This window comes from Halichoeres trimaculatus, unplaced genomic scaffold (genome assembly GCF_033239565.1).
Source record: "Halichoeres trimaculatus isolate MK-OKI-2021-1 unplaced genomic scaffold, fHalTri1.1 fHalTri1_scaffold_8, whole genome shotgun sequence".
Taxonomy (NCBI): domain Eukaryota; kingdom Metazoa; phylum Chordata; class Actinopteri; order Labriformes; family Labridae; genus Halichoeres; species Halichoeres trimaculatus.
The window spans coordinates 7868154-7890881 of record NW_027437186.1 but is presented as its reverse complement, the minus strand read 5'-3'; the positions used below and the strand labels follow the sequence as shown (position 1 = coordinate 7890881).

Sequence of the window (22728 nt, the reverse complement as noted above, 5' to 3'; positions counted from 1 at the left end):
CAGAATTTGGTAAAAACGGGATCCTGTAGGGCTGTTTTACTTTTTTATGCTTTACACTGTCCCTCTGGTTCCCCCTGTGGTAGCTTTCCATGATTTCCAACTTAGAAAATCCTGTGTTTTCTCTCACTGGTGTTTTAGAAAACTCTTATTTCAGCCTCTGTCTTAAGTGATTCGTTTTAGCTGCTGTCTCTTTAAGACTCCCTTTTCCATTAACCCCCTTCCCTTTGATTGAGCAATCCTCTGGAGTCCTGTCAGGGACAGAACTTTGGGCAGACCTTAGTGTTTAGGGTCCCCTAACATGTCATAAACCAGTTAGGAGATCTTCATGCTTTGGCTTCATAATTTCATCTAGAAACAGAAGTGTTGTGCTATTTTTAGAACTGACCATTTTGAGCAGTTTACAGACAGATTCAGCGATTTCTCCAAATATTATTACATGGAGAACAGGTGTATTTGATGCCCCCACCCAAAAGACCAAAGCCACCAGACTTTGATAGTTCGGTTTCCTTCACAGTGCAAGTGTCTAATGGATTTTGTCTCAATGTGGGTCTGAAGCTGATCGACGGAGACAAGCACACATTTTAATCAGGTCTCCAACCACCGTGATGTGTTGATCCTCTTCCCTTATAAAGACTAAATCCATGGTATGATGGTCTATAACGGTGGTATAAAGAACAGATTCCCATTATGTGGTAAGGACATGGACATGGGTTTGACCTTAACATGGAATTTCATTGGTTTTCACATTTTAATAAAGCTATAGTGGATCACAAGCAGAATACAGAAAATTTGGAATTCCCTAAGTATGAACAAAAGTTAAACCATGGACTAGACAAAGTAAGGAATAAATACAAAACATATTTTGGCTCTAAAATTCAGTTATTGTTGCCTTGCCACCACTTGTAAACTTAACAATGTAACCCCATTTTGATCAAGCTTTCATGTTTTTTTGCATTAAATAATAAAACACATTTAAAGTCAGTGAAATAAATAATTTAGAGGGCCAGTTTGAACAAAATGTAAGGTCCAACATGATAGAAGTGAAAAAAATATACAATTTAAGTTTGTTCATGAGTCATAAAAAATCTCCACAGTGTGTATTCAAAGTTGATTTTAGTCTGAATCTCTGTGAATGGGTGCTGATAGTAGTAAAAGCCTATATAGATGTACTAGTTCATTATAATAGCATGTAGTGTCCCAAAATACCTGAAACATGTCCCAAATGCCAATACCCTTATTTATAAAACAGAACTATTTATTGTAATTACTTCTTGTTTATTTGTTACAGTTCAACACCATTCATATTTGTATTTTTTTCTATTTACTATTTAAATTAGACGGTTGCATAGTTTATAAGTTATAACTATTTAGAATGTTACAAGGTGGCTAATAATACATTTTTACAAACGGGAATGGTCTTAGGATTTTAATGTGTTTTAAACAAATTGAAGGCCACCAGAGGCCCTGACACTTAATAGACTCGTTTGTTTTGGAGCGCTGGTATCATGTTGTGTTCAGCTCTGCCAAAGATGAGTTGAAGCTTCAGTTTGCAGTCGGGTGACGTGGCTGAAGGTTGCGGACGATGCGCTGATGGAGTTTTGTTATTCATCGTTTTAGCAACCGCTGATGTCAGCGATTGGAAGATACACCCCATGTGACCCCAAACAGCCAATTGGTTCAATATGCGTTGAGTCTTCGTGAAACGCTTACGCCATATGCGTACGATAGCATCCCTAAAATTGCCTCTGTCATACAACCAGGAAGAAGGTGGGATAGCCCTACAAAGCTGACATCCCATATCTTTCTACATACTTTCTGTGAAAATTATGGGATCTTCCAGGTGGAAGGTGGCAGCGGCGGCCTTTCTCGTTATCGTGGGCTCTTTATTACGCGTGGACGCAGATGAACATGAACACACGGTAAGGAAGCATTGAGAGGCCGATTGAAAATAATGGACGTTTGTGCTCTGTGTAACAGGCTAGCTGTAGCTTTAGCTAAGACATCTAGCAACAAGCGAGACAACAGAAATACACACACGACAAACTGCGTGACGTGATTTACTGTGATGTGGATGTTTTCTCTGTAAGATATCAACTTGATGTTGCATTCAGATTGGTAGATAACTTATAACCACTTATCGGCCTAAGTGCTTATGGCTAACGTTTTCTCTGCTAGCCTATTAGCACGTCTTCCACACTGCTCTCCATAAGATTCCCATGACTACCGGTTGAAAGTGCACTGAAGTTGAGCTATTTAACATTTGTCAGTTGGTCAACTCAAAGCATTTTGCTTGTATAATGAATTTGCAAAACTTCAAAGTCTGAAAGTAGTTCATTGCAACCAGTATCCCCTCGTAAGAAGTAGCTGCGAGTGCAACAAAATACAACGATTCTATGTGCTGAAACACCGGTTAAACGTCAAGGCCTCTCCGTATTTCCTTATCTTTGCTTTTGTCCGACCAAAGCCCCTTGAATACAGCATAAAAATTGATAACGTGAACAATAACGTTATGCTTTTGCGGTATTTTGTTAGGAAGCTGTTGCATTTACAGAACCGTTTCCGTTATCAACTCTTTATTTAACGTACAAGTGAACTTCCTCGTCTGGAAACAAACACAGATCATCTTTTTTGAAGTGTTACACTGACATGATTGGGGTGTTAACGTTGCATTTCTGTGGTTTGCAGATGTTTGAAAGAAGTAGCTATGGATGGGAGTATCAGTGTCAGTAGAAATGTGATGTTAAAGCCTTAAAACTGCTATCTACTCTGACACTCAGTGTTTCCTATATGTAGAGCTTATTAACTCTCTTTAATACACGGTTAATTTGATTTATTTCTAGCCTTCTTTCATCTTCTAGTAGAGTAACACATACTGCCAAATACCAATACTTTAAAACCAGTAGGACAAGCAAGACTGGTGCAGCAGTTCCGGGCTTCACAATAAGAGTCCTTGTTTTTTCTCTGCAGTACATAGAGAAAGAGGAGGTAGTTTTATGGATGAACACAGTGGGGCCTTACCACAACCGACAGGAGACATACAAGTACTTCTCCTTGCCCTTCTGCGCTGGTTCCAAGAAGACCATCAGTCATTACCATGAAACACTCGGAGAGGCTCTACAAGGGGTGGAACTTGAATTCAGCGGCCTGGACATCAAGTTCAGAGGTATGCTTCAGTTTCACTGATGTTCACCTGTTCAGAGTTATGAAAAAGCTTGTGCTTTGTCTGTTTTCTCCTAATTAATCAAATATTGTGTTATTCTTCCAATCCCTGTAGATGAAGTCATGCAGACAACATACTGTGAAATTGATTTGGACAAAGCCAAACGGGATGCTTTTGTCTACGCCATAAAGAATCACTACTGGTACCAAATGTACATAGATGACCTGCCTATCTGGGGTAAGAGCCCCTTCATGATCTTTATGAAATTGCCAGTAACCAATGAATTACATGCCTGTGTTGTGAGATGCTGTTTTACTTAAGTATGTTCTTTGTCATCCGCTCAACCTCAATTCTAAGTTTCTTATTGACTCATTAAAGGTCTGCGGTGACATCTTGTATTTCAGTATTTATTTTGTTATTTGAGAAGTTGAACCAGTTCTTACTCATGGGTGGGTCAGGCCGTGCATCCTTGGCAAGTCTGCTGGGAGTGAAACAGTGCACTGAATCATGTGTCGAACAGATTGGGAAGCTCTGGAAGTCAGTTTGTGGTGTGATTCAAACAGTTTGGTTGTGGTTCACTAGCGTTTCTCTTTTGCGCCTGTCTTCTCACCTGGTTGTTCACTGGTAAATTGACTGACCAAGATACAGCCTCTTGGGCTACTTCACACAAGACACTATGTTTTACATATCAGCATTTCCAGAACCAAATCAGCTTTGTAGTTTTGTAGTTCCTGACGTCCTACTTGGATTAGAGGAGTTGTCGTTTACCTGACAGGTCCAGAAAAATGTCTCATTTTAAGACAAAAATAAGGCCTGAATTGCTTTGAGAGAGCAAAAAAATATACCTATGGGATAAGAAAAATCTTTTTGTTTATATTATTCTTATTATACAATCATTATTCTTATTAAAAGAAACTTGACAAGTACATTTTCTTTCCCTATTGGCAGATTTTTCCATCTTGAAATGATATTCTTCTGAATTTGTATTGCAAATACGTTGTTTTCTAAAAAAATGAATTTAAAGAATTGCTAAGATTTCAGTTTTTGCAGTTTTCCAGGGCAGAGAGCTTTGTGTAGTGTTTAGTGTATTGTGTTGCTGGAAAGCCCCTCTCGGTAAATCAGGTATAACTCTTCTGAATATTTATTAAACCATACATATTGTATGAGTTGATATGCAGCGCACCGTAAGAAAAATAATTCGGTCTCTTTGTAATCAAACATGTCGTTTGAGAAAAGAGCCTTGACCTTAAGATTCTCTGTTCTGTATATGAAGCATATACATACTGGTTTCTGTCCCTGTCATCACAGACCCCCTTTCAAGGCTTGGGAGCTGTTAGCTCTGTCTTGCTTGCGTGGAATCAGTTTGTACAATAAGTGACTCCTATTGCTGCTCAAACAGTGTGTTTTATTTGATGTTGCTCACGGTGGGTGTGGCCCTGGCATTTACTTAGACTGCTTTACATAGTGTATAGTAAGTACTTAAGCCTTAATCACAATGAATAAATACAGACTTTGACCTTATGTCCGGTTAACTGGTGGCCCTTAACAAATGTGCAAAATCATGTCTTAAGACAATGAAATGATATGATGAGATTCTTCATAGCTACTGTCATCTGTGGTTTATATATCCATGTAATGACTGCTTAATCTGCATAATCCCATTAGTTTGTTACCCCTCAGTTACATTTTGATGTCTGAGAGCAGAGCAGCCAACACTTGTTGGCACTTATTGCTCAACATAACACACAGATGTTTGACACATCAGGATTAATCACCAGGAAACCTGAAGTACTTAATGTGAACTTCTTTATTTCTGAAAAGGTTCACGGTTTCTAACACTCCCACCGTGATAGACTCCTCAGCAGTTAAACTCACCCCTTATTAGACAGATGACTGTGATTGCTCAGACTGAAATCAGACAAGTTTGGTTTCCTCAGGCTGTAGTTGATCGCGAACCACTGTATCATCAAAGTCTCTTCCTCATTCGCTCTTTTAGCTATCATACAGCGTATCCATTTCCACTTTATTATATGTCGTAATACATGAACCACGCCACCATTAGATTGGCTAAATACATATACCGTGGGACCAGGTTAATAAATCTGCAGCTGGTTTGTGCTGTATAAATGGTTAGCCACCTGCAAACATTTGATAGCCAGACTGAGTGGATGATCACAGTTTACCAAGCTATGTTAAATTCTGCATCCTTGATTAATAGGTTGCTAAAAAGGCTCAGTGTTCAAACCTGTCCTCTACACCTAGGACAAGTCCCTGACTTTAATGCATGTCTTTTTGTTTTAAAGGCATCGTTGGTGAGGCAGATGAAAACGGAGAGGATCATTATCTGTGGACATACAAGAAACTGGAGATTGGCTTCAACGGAAACAGAATTGTTGACGTAAACCTGACCAGTGAAGGAAAAGTCCGGCTTGTGCCAAACACAAAAATTGCAATGTCTTATTCTGTGAGTATGACTTTACCACTCAGTGGTCTTTTTTATTAAACAATGCAGACTGGAAGTCAGTGAATCTGGTCATTACACAGGGATTAGATTATATGCATATGCTAACTTGTTGATTACGCTCTTATTTCTTCTGCCACAGGTGAAGTGGAAGAAATCGGATGTGAAGTTTGAAGACAGATTTGACAAGTACCTGGACCCATCCTTCTTCCAGCACAGGGTCAGTTCAGTATTGCTCGTTGTGGGTCAGAGGCTTGTGCCTCACTTTCTGTCACTTTCTGTTTTTAAGAGCATCTTATGTTTCATGTGATTGTGAAACTCGGTAACTTGCATCTCTTCATCACTGCTTGGCGAGGCAGGATTATTGTATCCTCTCCTCTAAGGAAACCTACATGATGGTAACACAGGGGAAGTAATTTGATAAGTATGTTACTAGTATTGATGAGGTAGCACACCCACATGGTTGTTGTAAACACAGGAGAGCATGGAACTGAACATGGACTTTACTATGATCGTCTCTTTGACACCAACATCCAATCTAACTTTTGGAGTCTGTATCAGACCGGTACACAAAACCAGGACCAGATCGGTGCATTCTTTTACTGCACTCTGTGAACAGCCAGGCATTTAAGTGACGAGCTTGTCTTCCTTGTGGGGGTGTATGTGATTGTCTTCTGGGAAGCTGTCAACAGCCCTCCCAATGATTGTGGTTGGATGCTGCTAAAGTAAATTAAGAGACTCTAGATAAAATGTGCTAATTTTGTGGTACAAGTTGTTTAATTAATTTATTTTTTTTTTAGGCCATAATTATAAAAATATGAAAAGACTCCAGACTGTTTAGTAAACTTGTAATGAGTCCAGAGTGTATCTCATTTTTACCGTCTTCACCAACTGATGGAAAACACTGATTTTTTTCATGGTGTTTTAATCTTTTGAGCTGTGTGTGAGTGTAAATGGTAGATTTGACGAGATGGAAAGTTGCTGTGTGTGTTGTGTGTGTACTGAAGTTTGTGTTGTTTAAGATGTGCCTGTTTCGCTGCTGCAATGCCTTACCCACATTACACTGTTGTGTATGATTCATTTGAATAATACAAACCTGGTGTTACAGTGGAGCTTTGTTAAGCTGCATTTTAAACTATAGCTGTGATAAATAGGCTTTAAACTGCTCCTACCATTGTACCAGGACTGCAGCGTGGATCTTTCAGAAGTTAGCATGTTTATGACTCAGAACTTTTTAACCCTCTGTGAAAATTTAGCTGAGTCCACTCACTTTATTTCCTGTTTTTTAGATTCATTGGTTCTCCATCTTTAACTCCTTCATGATGGTCATTTTCCTGGTGGGCCTGGTGTCCATGATTCTGATGAGGACACTAAGAAAGGATTATGCCAGATACAGTAAAGAGGAGGAAATGGATGACATGGTGAGTTAACCTTTTATCAACAGCACAGTTTTGTTTGCTGACCGAAGAACTTTGTAAGTCTTCAGCTTTGGCGTTTAAAGGTGTCTAATGATTAACAACATGCAGCACTCTGTTTTCTCACAAGTCTTGTCACAGAGACTTCTTAATTTCTCTTAATTTGCACTTTGTCACTTTGCACCATCAGGACCGAGACCTGGGAGATGAGTACGGGTGGAAGCAGGTACATGGTGACGTGTTTCGGCCATCGAGCCACCCTCTGATCTTCTCCTCGCTCATCGGCTCTGGCTGCCAGATTTTCTCTGTGTCGCTCATCGTCATCATCGTTGCTATGGTGGAGGATCTGTACACAGAGTAAGTCACTGGGTCACTCCTGGAGTTAGGATGAGATGGCACGTCCCAGTTTAATTTAGTGAATCAGCTAGATGTGTTGAGAGGACAATCAGATGAAACTGTGTATCAGTTATGATATCCTTTGAACTAATGAAATGCCTAAAACAGAATAAGATCTTAAGCTGAAACAGCGTTGTAAAGCAGAATGGGAAACCTAGGATTCAAAAGAAGTCTAATTTCGACCTGTTTTTTATTTTTTGGCCTTTTACCCGATTTGACTTGTTACCAAAAACATACAGGGTATGCGTTTATGTCACTTCCCCTCTGGGGCACGCCCCCTCTCTGTCAGACTGAGTCAAAACAAGTCTCACTTAACATTGCTGGGTGTGGCAGTAAACATATCAAGACTGGGAAAAATGTGGACTATGACATGAAATTAAGGAGAGTTGGACTCAATAATGATCTTTAAAAGCTGCCAAAGAACAACAAACATCAACATGTGGCCAAAAATCCTACCCTGACATTTATGTGTACCTGATTTAAACGCTGTGAAAACGCACAACGCAAAGCCTGAAAGCTACAAAAGCCTCTATATGATTCAACTTACAGTATACAGTGTATTGACCCAAGTGAATATATTTATAACCTATTTGTACTTTTGGCTTTTTAGTAAAGCTAATATCAGATACTTGATACCACACAGCTACAACTGCTTGTGGTAGGGTACCCCCATATTTTGGAAAACTGTGTTGCCTCAGTTTAAGTTAGTTTACAAATCATGTTGAGCACAACGTTCATAATCACACAAGTGAAGACAAAATTGTTTCAGTTATACAAAATATAGCTGAATGAAATATGTTTACATTAAAAGATTTTGTAATTTAAGGTCTGATTTTACCCAGAAATACAGCATAAATTAGCATTAACTGACACAAGATGGGAACCACAAATCCAGCTTTCATTGCCGGGATTGTTTCGGTAATTTGCGGTGATCCATCTGTTTCTCATCTCTTGGTCTTCCATAGCATGTCAAAACACAGCTCTGACTACCTTTCAAACCTGTTCATCCAATCACAACAGCTCTTCCCCATTTGTTGATATTGTGTTAAAGTTTAGACGGTATTAATGCCAACGCTGCTACTCATCTCCCCTTTTCTGCCCCTCAATGGGTGTAACCGCAGTGGCTTTTGCTTGCTGTGACATCACGTGCACACCCTCTATTCTTACCATCACAACAAACCAGAAATGAGGGAGAAAGGGAAAGAACTTTGAGCCGCGTTTCCACCGAGCAGTCCGGGTCGGTTCGTCTCGGTACGGTGCGCTTTTAGTGGCGTTTCCACTGACTCATCCCGGGATGGATCCCCAAAAACCGAGACGAGCCGTCCCACTTTTTGGGACCCTTTCGTATGGGTGCCAGACTGAACCGATCCGCTCTCGGGAGGTGGAGCACACACTGCAGACTGTTGATTGGTCAAAAGAATCGTCACTTACCCTGACAGCGACTGCATTTCTCCTGGCAGCACACAGACTTCTCTGAAACGAAGCTTGATTGCACTTTGTAACAGAGAGTTACATGAAAATCACAGAGAAGACGAAATGCTGCACGTCTTCCATCCGTGCCCTTTGTTTACTGTGTCGCGTTTTCTTCTTTGTTGGATTTAATAGCGGGATAAGCTGCTACGGCGTCGCGCTATTGTTTACCAGCTGCGGCTTCCGGCATCCGGCTTACTTTCCACAGCAACACGAGAGGGCACAGTTTGCTGTGGAAACGCAAACGGGATGAGACTTAACTGTCCCAAGCCGTCCCAAACCGTACTGAACCGACCCAGACTGCTTGGTGGAAACGCAGCTTTAGAGTACTAACTGTAGAGTTGTTATAAACCAAAAGAAGAAAATTTCAATGAACAAACAGGTAGAAGAAAAAGTCAGAGAATGCAATTATGTTTAAGGGATAAGGATCCAGCTCTGAACTGAGAGATGGATGAAATGTCTCAAGTATATGAAAACAGTACACGAAAAGAAATGAAATACAAGTAAAGCCCAAGCACTAAGACAGTAGAGGATCTTACAGGATTTCAATCGTGTCATTTTTCTCCCCAGGAGAGGATCCATGCTGAGCACGGCCATCTTTGTGTATGCTGCAACCTCTCCCGTCAACGGCTACTTTGGAGGAAGTTTGTATGCAAAACAAGGAGGTAATAAAAAGAAAGAAGTGTTCGTGTTTCCACTGACAAACAATGTTTGCTCTTATTTCCTTCCAGAAGCTTGTGTGTTTTATTAACATCGTGCTCCCTGAATTGTCTGACTGAAACAGGCAGAAGATGGATTAAGCAGATGTTCATCGGGGCCTTCATGATTCCCGCCATGGTGTGTGGAACTGCGTTTTTTATCAACTTTATCGCCATCTACTACCACGCCTCCAGAGCCATCCCCTTTGGCACCATGGTGAGTTTGACACAACGGACCACAGTTATGAAAACATGCTCTCAATCAACAGCTGGAGTTCATTTATGAAGCTGTGCTGCACTGTGGGCCAAGTGATATAGTGTTATATCATGGGTTATGGAGCCGATCAGGGACTGAACTGATTAAAATACTGAAAAAAGTTGTTCATAACTGCATCTCCTGCTCTGAATACAAGGAGGCTATAAATTATGATTTGCCTGAACTGAAGAACTTAACGTACAGATCTCAACTTATAAAACACATTCCACACGACGCTGCTTCACTCTCGATGCTGTTTTCAGACCTGCTGGTGATATTTCTGCCTAAAGTGTGTAACATTTTCAGACTCTGCTGAATGCTGTCTGAGGAAACTCCAGAGTTTCTTAATTACAAACTGCTGTTGTTGCCGCAGCACACATGTTATGAGTTGATTAGCACATATTGGCGTCTTCAGGACTAACCAAGAAGAATTCACGAGTTGACTGCAATCAGGTGATGCAACAGAAATGAAAACCTGTTTTCTTCTGGCTCCACTTGTCAATCATCCAAGAAATTCCATTCACCTAAATTTGTTAGTTGAATGTACAAAGTAACATAGGGAGTCAATTAGAAAAATACACATAATTAACTACAACTACAGGTTCTATCTTTATTTATTTATTTTTTATTAGTTTTCAAGTTTTATAATGAAAGGTGAACAAGTACTGTACATTGTATTAACTATAAAGAGCATTGATCAAAATATAAACATCTACACACACACACACACACACACACACACACACACACACACACACACACACACACACACACACACACACACACACACACACACACACACACACACACACATTCATACTAAGTAGATTTGCACCAAACAACACAAATACATGTGCATATACACTTATTCACATACTCACATATATACGTTTGAATGTACACATATACACGTACCTCAGTAACATATAAATACATATATTCTTATGAACATACAAGTATACACATATATACCCATATGCATACATACACATCTATTCACATACATATGTGTACAGAAAGATAAGACCAAACTATAACAGTAAAAATAATAATGAAAAATAGAACATTAATAATTTAAATTTCATATCCCTACTTTCCAGATGCTATGTTGTACATATATTGCTCCCACAAAAGTACAAATTCCTCCAGTTTTCCTTTGGTTAGTCAGTCTCTCCAATCTGATGCATTCCGACTGTTCTTTTATCCATTGTTTTACTGAAGGACCTTCCATGCTCTTCCAATTCAATGCAGTAACTCTCCTTGCATGCAATAGTCCAAAGTCCAACACTTTAATGTGTTTCTTTGTAGATGCAAGGTCCTTGGGATTAGGGCTGCAACGATTAGTCGACATAATCGACTACGTCGACGAAAAAAAATAATCGACGCAAATTTTAATAGTCAACGCGTCGTATTATTGTTTTTATTGTCATTGTCACATGGTGAAATCAAATACCAGGGGGTAATACTCAATTGTAACTTCAGTTCACAGCATGAGGTGCTGTGTTATTGAATACTTTTATGGGAAAAGATCACCAAGTTCATACGTGAGGAATATTGATGAGGAAAAATCTCCACTTCCAGAGAGCGCTGTGCGCTGACGGAGGCTCTGCATCTCCGGCTTGGACAGCCTGACAGCTCCCGGAGTTTAGCGTCTGATAACGTGATTTAGAGAGTCTCCTTCACTCTCTGTTACAGACAGTTTTTCAGGATCTGAGCCACAAACTACTGTCAAAACTCCCCTAACTTTTGAAAAGAGAGGACATTTATCACTCTCAAGCTCACACTGCATCGGTAACACTCAGTGGGGAGGAGGAGGGGCGCATGAGCGAAGTGGAAGTAGCGCATGTAGAGAAACGAAACTAAACGAGTTGTTATGGAGAGCTGGGAGAGAGTCAGACAAGATCATACAGAGAGCAAAGCAAGCCCCAATAAGCAAATAAACATTAGAAAACAAAGTCACTAATAAGCGGTGTGTCCAACACTGCGTACAACAACTTAATTTCCCTGTTACCTGCTTCATTCATTTTGAGATTTAGCCTATTTATTTTTTTGTATAGCCTTGTGCTTATATTTTTTCATGTCATCATGAATGAAATAAAGACAAACAAACAAACAAACATGACACAGGGCTGACCAATCAGAGGAGAGAACCTAACTCTGGGTAAATGCAGTGAAAATGCAACACACAGGTTGAATTATGAAGGTCTGCACATTTTAAAGGCCAAATCAGGTTGAAACTCAAAATAATTGTGATTAATCGACTAATCGAAAAAATAATAGATAGATTAGTCAACACTAAAAATAATCGTTAGTTGCAGCCCTACTTGGGATATATTTCAAATATACAAAGTTTGGCACATAAAGGAATCTTCACTTTAAATACTTCAGACCTACAGTTAATATATCATTCCAAAATTTTTGTATCTTTGAATATTGTCACAGACAATGAATAAGAGTTCCTTTAATATCGTGGCACTTCACACATGTATCAGGAATATGACTTGTCATATGATGGAGTTTTTCAGAGGTTACATAAACCCTTGTTAACCATTCATGTTGTAGTAATTTAGGTTGCGTATTTATGGTTTGTTTTTGGGCTTTCAAACAGGCCTCATTCCATTTTTTTATGCTTATGTCTTCATGCACACAGATTCTATGATTAAATAATCAATCATTATTAATCATGCATCAATATTTGACACAAGCAGCAAATTTTTTCAATTCCAGTGGATCATGGTAGATCACCAAATCAATGAATGGACATATATACAAGCTCAAAGTTTCACTTAAGGATTAACAGCACACAGGCAGGACAGGTTTTTGTTTACAGTTTTATAGGAAAGATTCACATTAAAAGAACAGCTGGATGTTTTTCTTAAGGCTTGTCTTCTCATAACTTTACAAAGTCATTCATTTAATTTCTGAAATTAATGAAATGAACCTCTTTTCCTGGGGAAAAGGACATCCCTCCATTGTAGCTATTCCACAAACCACAAATCCACAAGCAAGGACTGAGTGAACAAATGAAACGCACCCATCAACACTGTGTGTTTAAGAAGGAGCCGACAACTCTCAGTGCATCAGCCTGTAAACCAACAGTGAAGTCATGTCCTCTGTTCATCCCCTCAAAATCAACTGAATACCTTAAAACAACCAACCACCTGTTAAAAAAAACTCTGGGATGTGACACAGTGGAGCTACGGTGATAGTTTAACACGAGCACATTAGCTTTGGTTGGCACGAGCATCAGTTGATGCTCAATCCCGCCCTGAAATTCAAGACCTGATCATTTTTATTTTTAAAGAATTGTACTCTTTGAATGCACAGTTCAGCTAAAAGATCATTACTGCATTCTGAGCAGGCAATATTCACAAGGCTTGACTAATTGATCTGAGCGTCTAAGGACTTTTTGTAAACTCGAATGTGGGTTGGTGACACTGTGTGCTCATCCACTGACTTGCCCTGGCATTGAGGTGATAGTGAAGGCCAGATTTTCTCAAATGTTTGCAGACTCTTTGTTGCATAATTTTCAAACAATAATACTCTTATCCACACTTCCATTAGAGTTTTGTTTTACTTAAAGGTAGGGTCTGCAGGAATTTTCATTACTTGTTGGTAAACGCAACATTCAAACTGGGCTACTCCTGCTTGGCTCAGTGCCAGCAGCAGCACACACCCACTGCCTCTGACTAAAGCTATGTGAACACACTCACTAGCCCAGTAACCACCTGTAGCATCACATTTGTACGTTGGAGAGACTCGAAAGCCGTGCACCTGACTTGGCATTTTAGCACAAGCTAATCACTGGTATTTGGCCCATACCTGGTTAGCAGAAAGCTAACTTGCGTCACTCTTTGTCCCGAGTTGCTCTCCAAGTGAAAAAGCTCTATCTGTTTGGCGTTTTGTTTCACTTTGGTTGTGTTTCCTTTGCTCTGTGCTGAACCCACTATCGCAGCCACTCAGGATAGCTAATCAACACGCAAGTCACTTGCGCACTGGGTGCACTGTGATTGGCTGAGGTAACCACGCTTACTCCCCGCCCAGAAACGCCCTGAAACAACCAAAACATCAACATACAGGTAGAGGAGGGGGTTGGGGCTGACACAGACACTGACACACATGTATAGAGGCCATGGGAGACGATTAAGCAGGAAAATTTCTTTAGAAGCTGACATCATCCTTTTGGGGGAAAATCCTGCAGACCCTGCCTTTAGATTTTCCATCCACTGGGCATAACGACACAGTCTCATCCGTTCCCTTAATATTATTTGACATCAACGTGATGTTACTAGCGCGCTTTCCACACTAGGAAGGCGTTACCTTGTGCATCGCTATGTTTGGTACGCCAGAAACTGGTGCACTGAGAAATCTGTGTTGTCTGGAGTGCAACACTGAACTGTGTTAAAATGTATCCTTTTTTCTGTAATTAATTAGTTAAAATTAATGAGTTTTAGTCTCAGCACTAGTACAAAGTATAATTTGCTTTTAGCACTTCTAACTTTACACAGGCTATGAGAAATGAAGAAAAAAAGCTTGTTACAAAGTCATTTTAATGCCTCAATTAATGTTATATTCTTATTAGAAACATTGATACATCAGAGGACAAATAAAATCAATTATACGATGTAAATAAAGTTCCATTAGATGTCACATTTTGTTCACACTGTGGGGAAAAAACAAACCATTAGATGCAATAATAAAGAGCTGCTGTGTTTCCTTCTGCACAATAAAGAAATGAGGAACTCTGCATTTAAAACAGCTGTTTGCAAAAAACAAAACAAAGAAGCACAGAGCAGAGTAGAACACTGTGGCTGCAAGACATCCAACCCCCAACAGTGATGTGAAGCTGACTACATCTATACCCAGCTTAGCAAAGCTGAATGTTAAATTTTACTGTTTTTTTTTTTGTCCTGCAGGTTGCCGTCTGCTGTATTTGCTTTTTTGTCATCCTGCCGCTGAACCTCGTGGGGACAATTCTGGGGAGGAATCTGTCCGGCCAGCCAAACTTCCCCTGCAGAGTGAACGCTGTGCCTCGGCCAATCCCTGAGAAGAAATGGTACGGCCTGGGCCTGACGTTGTTGGGGTCATTTTTAGTCTTTGAGTATCGAAAGTTTTTAGGAATCAAAATTGGCGAAGAGTTTGAGACAGTTCCAAGTTTTTTGATACACACAACACCATAAAGAAAAAATAAAACAAACTGTTATTGTGTACGTTGAGCAAATACTTTGGAGAGTACATTTTATACTGACTTTTCATGGTACTCTTTTATTGGTACTCTTATATGAGAGAAGATCAGGGTCATTAACAACCAGATGGAAGATGTGGTGACAGGATGTATATCTGGAAACAGAGTGTAAAGAATGAGCAGTGAGCAGCAACAAAGGTGAACTCACGTATGAAAATCAATCCTAGAAATCGTCAGGCCCGTGACTGAGTGTTTGGCATCAGGTCTGATGTAGAGAACGTTTTTCTGTCTGCACAAAGTCTTTTGGGTATCAAAAAATAGTAAAGCAATAAACAGAGTGCATTAACATTTCCAACCTCCTGCCAAGCACTGTGTCCGGCTGCCAACAGGAAATGGCAGAAGTGACCTCAGGCCGCTGTCATACTTTGCTAGAATTTCCATCCTGTGTCTCACTTTTCTGTTTCCTTCTCATTACACAATAGGTCATGTATCCTTGCCTTTGTGTGACTGTGTGTGACTGTGTGTGACTGTGTGTGAGTGTGTGTGTGTGTGTGGTTTGAGGTGCCTCTTTGTATTCATACGCTTATCTTGTGATCTCTCAGGTTCATGGAGCCAGCTGTCATTGTCTGCCTCGGAGGAATCCTTCCATTTGGGTCTATTTTCATTGAAATGTAAGTCCACTGAGGGCCGTGAGTGTGTGTGTGTGAGTGTGTGAGTGTGTGTCTGTGCTGATTTTTGCTGCAGGTGACATGTTTTCATTCCTCATTTTTCAGGTACTTCATCTTCACATCCTTTTGGGCCTATAAAATCTACTACGTTTACGGCTTCATGATGCTCGTCCTGGTGATCCTGTGCATTGTGACCGTGTGTGTCACCATCGTGTGCACATACTTCCTGCTTAATGCTGAGGACTACAGATGGTGAGTGCGTTTCTTGAGCCTCTTCCTTTATCAGACTGTCTAAGTTGCAGTAGTGATGAGTGAAAGTGAATGAGTGAAGCTGCAGCAGTGAAGCATCCATCCTTCACTGTCTTTCATCTTTTTAGGCAATGGACAAGCTTCCTCTCCGCTGCATCCACTGCTGTCTATGTGTACATGTACTCCTTTTACTACTACTTCTTCAAAACCAAGTAAGTAGTGAATGACTCCATCAATGCATCATTGTTGTTGAAAGAGAGAAGTATCTCACAGTCAGAAAGATCTCTACCATTTCTCATACAATGAATTCTGCTTTGATCCAGGATGTACGGACTCTTCCAGACATCTTTCTACTTTGGCTACATGGCTGTGTTCAGCACTGCCCTAGGAATCATGTGTGGTGAGTCCCAATCTGGTTTTATCCATTGCTGAAGGACTATACTCATGTTTGACTCTGAGACCTCATTCACACTGCAGAGATTTAATGTTTCTAAACATTTTGTTCATGCTACTTTGTAAATGTGGCCCATATCAGATTCCTGTGTCAACATTTTTTGTCTCCAAGTGACTGACAGCAAAAGATCAGAGAGTTTGACAGAAAGTTAACATAGTGTCCACTAAAGTATAAGTCAACATGGTCTATGGTAAGGTTTTAAATGCTTTTGCAGTGAATCTGAGTAAATTCTAGAGGAGGAGGAGGAACTAGCTCCATTGCTGCTCTTTCTTGTTTGTGACTCTTGCTCAGTCCCATCCCACAAGCACAGAGCTGTGACCTGTGTCGCTAAAGATTGATGTCAAAGTCGTGTGTATGGCTGTTCAGACCGAGGTAGCAAAAATCATCTCGGTGAGCTCCAAGCCAAGCTGAAAAGCTCTTAGGGAGCAGGTACAGCCTTGAAGTTTAGGTCATGGCCCCATGAGGCTAGTCCCTAGCAGGGAGCCTGGGTTCCAATCCAGCCAAGGACCTCTTTCCTGCATGTCCCCACTCTCACCCTGTTTCCTGCTCCTTTCCTCTCTGAATAAAAGCATAAAAGCTTCAAAATTAGACATGCACTGATCAATTGGTCAGTTGATTGATTGGTGCCAGTTTCTTTAATTTTGGGGGATCGGTGATCGGCCCATCCTTATCTATGAAACTGATCTTATATACCTCTGGGAAGGTCTGACAGCCAGCCATTGTTGCTTTTTGCTCTGAGACCTAAAACTCAGGACACTTTATCGGTTGTTTAAGTTAAAACATAAAGATTTTATTATTTCACAGGAATTGTTCAGTGATTTTCAGTAAAATAAGACTGGAACATTGAAGGTATGCTATCAGTTATGAAAAATGAAAACCTGTATCAGCCTAAATTGGTAATGGCAGGGCAGGCTTTTTAAAGATCCGTGATAGGTCAGAAAATTGTGATTGGTGCACCTCTACTGAAAGTAACTTAAAAACACTGAGCAATGAGTTTTGAGCTTAGAGATGATGAAGGAACAATCACAAAGAAACTCAAAACATGGAGATGTAAAATTTGCCATGACACGGCATGAAAACATATCCATTACTCCACTTCCACCAAATTCCCCATCCTAAACGACGGTTAACAAATCTGAAACAGTTACGGGCAGGTGTTAAATATCTACAATGTTTTATAAAGGTCCAGTTTGATTTTACTTCAGACATACAGTATATATCAGCCATGTTCTGAATTCTATAGTGAAACTAAGTGTGTTCAGCGTTGCCAGATGTACGATACTTATCGTATTTGTATGATAATTTAGCCCTCTGTAGGATTGATAATTCGAAAAAGGGTAAATGTACGAAAATTTGACAATTTCGTGTGGTTGTTACAGATCTACCCAAGTCTGACAGAGTTATTTGTAAACCCTAAATGCATCTTATCTCATGTGACGTTTCCAGCCAATCATAGTTTGAGTGTCATTTGTCGCAGAACGATTGACAGCCAATCATGCTCGTAGGAGCTCAGACAGTCAGGAAGTCTCTTGTCAGTTGAGAGAAAAATGAGGACCGAAAGAGAGGATGAGGGTGAGCTGGAGCCGTAGCAGAGGGCTGATACGTAAATATTTCAAGGGGGTCAACCCCAAAAATTCTCTCATCGTGACCCTTAAGAGGCTCCAGAGATTAATGTTATGAAGTTATCTTGAAGAAGATGTTAATTTGAAGACTACTCTTTTGAGAAAAAGTTAATGTTCCTGTCTAAAATAAATTATTCTAAGTGAAGTCAGATGGCTATTTATCTCTTTCTATATCTCTCTGTCTCTCTCTGAAGAGGGGGTGCATGAATGTAACACAGCTGAGTCGGAGCCTAGAGCTGCTGATCAAACACTGATGATGTGGGGCGGGGCGATGAATGCTCACAAAAGTGCCTGTAGGACACTAAACAGAGTGATCAGTTGTGACTTTCGCCCAACAATAAGACAGTTATTTTGATCATTATAAGTTTTTTTGATTATTTTGTCGGGTGTACGGTAATTTCCCCCAAAATACGATAATTTTGAGGCTCTGGTACGATAATTTTATATTTCCCATCTGGCAACACTGAGTGTGTTCTTCTTTTCCATGAATTTACTAAAAATCACCAAATTACTGTGTGTGTGTTAGATTGTAATGTGCATGGAGGATGGTTGGTTTGAAAGATCACAAAGTAAGAAAGTTGATTTACCACCTTTGGGCCTTGCTTTGTGTGTATGCAACATTTATAAACGAGACTCCAAATCAGTCAGATTGTGGGTGAGATTAAATTGAATAGATATATAACCAGAGACTGAGAAGAGTGATGTTGAACTGCAGAGCATCCAACATAATAACAATTAAGGATAGACCAGTTATTGGACGTGCTGATTATCGGGGCTGATATTTGGCATTTTGAGGCATATCGGCATTGGCCTTTTTTAAAAGTCTGATGGCTGAGAAGAAACCAACCTTAAAACCATGTTGTTGCTTCTCTGATGTAGCTGCTCCACTGTCTGCAGTCACTACTGAATCCCCTGAACAGTACCATCTGATTGGTTACAAGCAGAGCCATGGCTTGGGAAACAGCCAATCAGCAGTGCAGTTATTACAGTTACATTGAAATTTTGGAAAACTTTATTTACCGTAGAAAACTTAAGCTATAATTTTTTTAAAGTTTTAATTTAACTTTATAAAACATGCTGCTAAGCCTGGGAGCTGTCTAATTAACAAATGCTTAAAGGTATTTGTATGAATTTAAGTGTTGGAGTTTGTGTTGTTCAAAATTTTAACACCAATATTTGCACTTTGACTGCAAATGAATATCGGCTTCAAATAACTGTTATCGGCTTCCTTGACTACTAATAATCAGTATCGGTATCGGCCTGGAAAAATCCATATCGGTCTATCTCTAATAACAATACACTTTATTTATATAGCACCTTTAAATTTAAATCGTTTACAAAGTGCTTTGACAGATAAAAACATGGCAGAGGACCCACAATAAACCCCGAATAGAATATCAGGCTGAGGGAGGTTAGAGGTGAGTGAGATGTACAGACAACAAGATAAAAGATAAGATTAAAAAAGGACATTTGGCAGCTCTAGAAATGTATTAGTATACATTAAATACAGTCATACATTGTAGAATAGAGAACAAATAAATAAAAAAGTAAAGCTGTTTAGGTCTCAGTGCCATTCTAATAGTACGGTGGCTGGTAGGTATCAGACAGCTTAAAATGAAGAAGGCTTTGCAAAAGGAAAAAAAGACAACCACACCAACTAAAAACACAAATGCAACTCCACCTCTCTTTGTTGTCATCACACAAACTACACAGCAGTGCATGTGGAACAAAATTCTGTTGCATTCGGCTTACTGAAATGCAGATTTATACAAACGCCACTAAACAACAGAAGTAGAGTCACAAGTCATAAATAAAGCTATTATGCTAAAGTCATGGGCTAACTGAAGTAAGTACTAAGGATATTACAAGATAAGACCCATACAAGCTATTTTTATCATAGCTGAAGTTAAAAAGAAATGTTTCACTTCTTTTCACAACTTTTCTGTGTCTGTGGGATAACCATCTGTTAGAAAACCACTTAAGTTGACCCCTTAAAACTTTCTTTTCAAAAGCGTTTTTAATTTGAAAATCATGTGACACCCACCAGCCACCGTACAATGGTGACATGTAAGATTTACTTATTACAAAGTTTTCTCTAAATCACTTGAAGGCATCTTGAATCAATCATACTCCTGACATAAATGGATAGGTAGATGGATACGGTTTACGCATTCTTACCTTCCACAGGAATTAATCCGTCTGTTAACTAGTTCTTTTATCTGTCCCATCATACTGGGTATGCAGCTTCAAGTTAAAGCAGCTTCTCATCTTCAGCTGTAGACCAAACCTTTTCCTCCACTCTGTCCTGTGCAAAGCCAGAACGGCGCCATGCACCTTTAAAACACCTGTTTGTAGACTTCTCAGTCTTCACTCGCTGAGTTATTCTGACAAGATGTTTTCATTGTTTTTGCTTTCAGTAACAGTGACCTGTTTTGTCATGTGATGCTTCATCCTGAGAGTAAAAGCAGAATAATTCTTAGACTTGTTGTATAATCTCAGTAACACTCACAGGACACGTTTGTTTTCCAGGTGCCGTCGGATACATGGGAACAAGTGCCTTTGTGAGGAAGATCTACACAAATGTGAAAATTGACTGACGAAGCAGCAACGAAACAACACAGGGATATTAAAAGATTTTGCCTGGGCGTATCCCGAGAGACGGCGGGCACAAATCATTCTTTATTACTTTTCTTTCTTGCAAAGAGATTATGAGAATCTCACTTTGTACAATGTAGTTTTTCCATTTTATGAATGAATCTCAACGCCGTAACTTAAAGTGAACCAGAGCAAATCTGCAAAAAGAAACAAAAAAAGATAAACACAAGGTTCTGTTTTTATCTGTTGCTTTCAGAAACTGTTGAAGCAAGTGTTCAAGGCTGACATGGCTTCTGTTTTCCAACCCAGTCCCACCTGAGACCAGAGAACATAATGTGTATTGATGGCATTAGTGTAGCTCTCTTCAGTGAAGAGGCCTAAGTGTATTGAAAGCCTTTGTTCTATTGTGTCAGAATATCGGAGAGTTGGGTTTGTGCCCATGTTTGCTCTTTATTTCTATTTTGTATTCTTGAAGTCACCTGAAATGTTGTTACGACGTTCCACAGTTAGTTTTGATTTAGTTCCGACTCAAAATGACAAGAAACATTTTCCACTCTTAAGTCATCCCCCCTTTTCAACTACTTCTGAGTCCCTTCTACAGTAGCAATCCATCCAGTCGATGACAGATTTGAGTCCTGCTGTAGTTTACTGTACAGAGCAGAGCAGAGGGCCCGATCCACAGTTGAGGTACAGTAAGAAAACGATTTTTAAATGGATGTTTGATGTGATCTCATTTCCTTGTTTTGTCTGGGTTTTCTTAATGTTTGGGTTTGAATGAAGTCTACTTGTAAAGATAATATATGGATTGGGGGGAGTGTATATAACCTTAATAATGTAACTCTAGATGTAGATCCCAAATGTATTTTCGTTGTACAGATTTACTACAGGGTGTTTTTTTTAAATGATTCATTCGAGTTGAAAAAAAAGTTGCTTTTTTTGGTCTTTGTTTGGTGCTTGGGATGGGGCTGGTGGCGCTGTTACATCTTGCCTGAAATTGCATGAAGTTTCACCAAACAATGTGCTCATCAAACTCCACTTCAGTCAGCGCTGTCAGGTTGATTTTTTTTTTTCCCTTGGCTCAAAATGTAGACGGTACATTTTGATGGCCCGCTCACGATCACTGTTCTTCTGATTTCATTTATTATTTAAAGCTTTAAAGGCTCTTCATTTCCTGGGAAAGCCATTACCCTCACACTCTTTCTGTTGCCTAACCTGAAACATCATTTGTGAATGTCAGAAGGAATGAGGCGATCGCTTTGTTTCTGCAAACATACTGTACAAAGTGAAGTTTATGTACACTTAAAAACTAGATGTTTTCATAACCACACACAGTGCTGCAGTGTTTCAGACGCTTCTTATTTTCATTTTGTGTAAATACAGTATGTACCCTACTTGTATAAGAAGTGGCAATGCCTTTTCATTTCCAATTTCCAATTCTGCCCCCACTGAAGTTGATTTTGGCACCTCATCTTGTGTACCAATGTCTGATTAGACATTTTGAAACTGCATATTAACTTGCTGTAAAAAGAAAAATAAACATGTTTATGTACAGGGGTTATTAAGTGTGTGTTTGATTTCCAGACTTAACACTTCATAGCCGCTTTTAATTTCTAAAGCTCATCTTCCAAACTGCCTTGTCATCGATTCAGTTGATTTGTGGACTGAACATCCACAGTGAGAATCTCCCGTTCCACTAAATCCCAATGGAGCTCTTCTAGATTGAGATCTGGGGACTGTGGAGGTCATTTGAGTTCAGGGAACTCATTGTCATGTTGAAGAAACCAGTCTGAGATGATTCCAGCTTTATAACATGGAGCATTATCCTGCTGGAAGTAGCCATCAGAAGATGGGCACACTGTGCTCATAAAGGGATGGACATGGTCAGCAACAATACTCAGGTAGGCTGTGGACTTTAAACCATGCTCAGGTGGCACTTCAGCAGGTTGTCTTCACCATGTCTCCATGCATTAAGTCGCAGACATGTGATTGGCTGCGTAGCAACTCCTGAACCTGTTTTGTCGCTTGAGAGGAAAGTGAAGGGTCCTGTCTTTGTCTGACATGCTGCCGCCTTGCCCACAGAGACACACCGAGGCACGGAA

General features: G+C 39.8%; 1 protein-coding gene across 1 annotated transcript; it reads left to right on the top strand.

Annotated features, from left to right (window-relative positions):
- The first annotated feature begins 1709 nt into the window (after nucleotides 1–1709).
- tm9sf3 (transmembrane 9 superfamily member 3) lies at nucleotides 1710–22179 on the top strand. Its single transcript, XM_074675899.1, has 15 exons — nucleotides 1710–1919; nucleotides 2968–3163; nucleotides 3275–3397; nucleotides 5464–5624; nucleotides 5764–5841; nucleotides 6911–7042; nucleotides 7227–7393; nucleotides 9473–9567; nucleotides 9687–9817; nucleotides 14773–14912; nucleotides 15644–15712; nucleotides 15815–15961; nucleotides 16087–16170; nucleotides 16282–16358; nucleotides 20564–22179. Exons 1-15 carry the CDS (start codon nucleotides 1827–1829, stop codon nucleotides 20629–20631), a joined length of 1761 nt encoding a protein of 586 aa, XP_074532000.1. The 5' UTR covers nucleotides 1710–1826; the 3' UTR covers nucleotides 20632–22179.
- The last annotated feature ends 549 nt before the right edge of the window (nucleotides 22180–22728 follow it).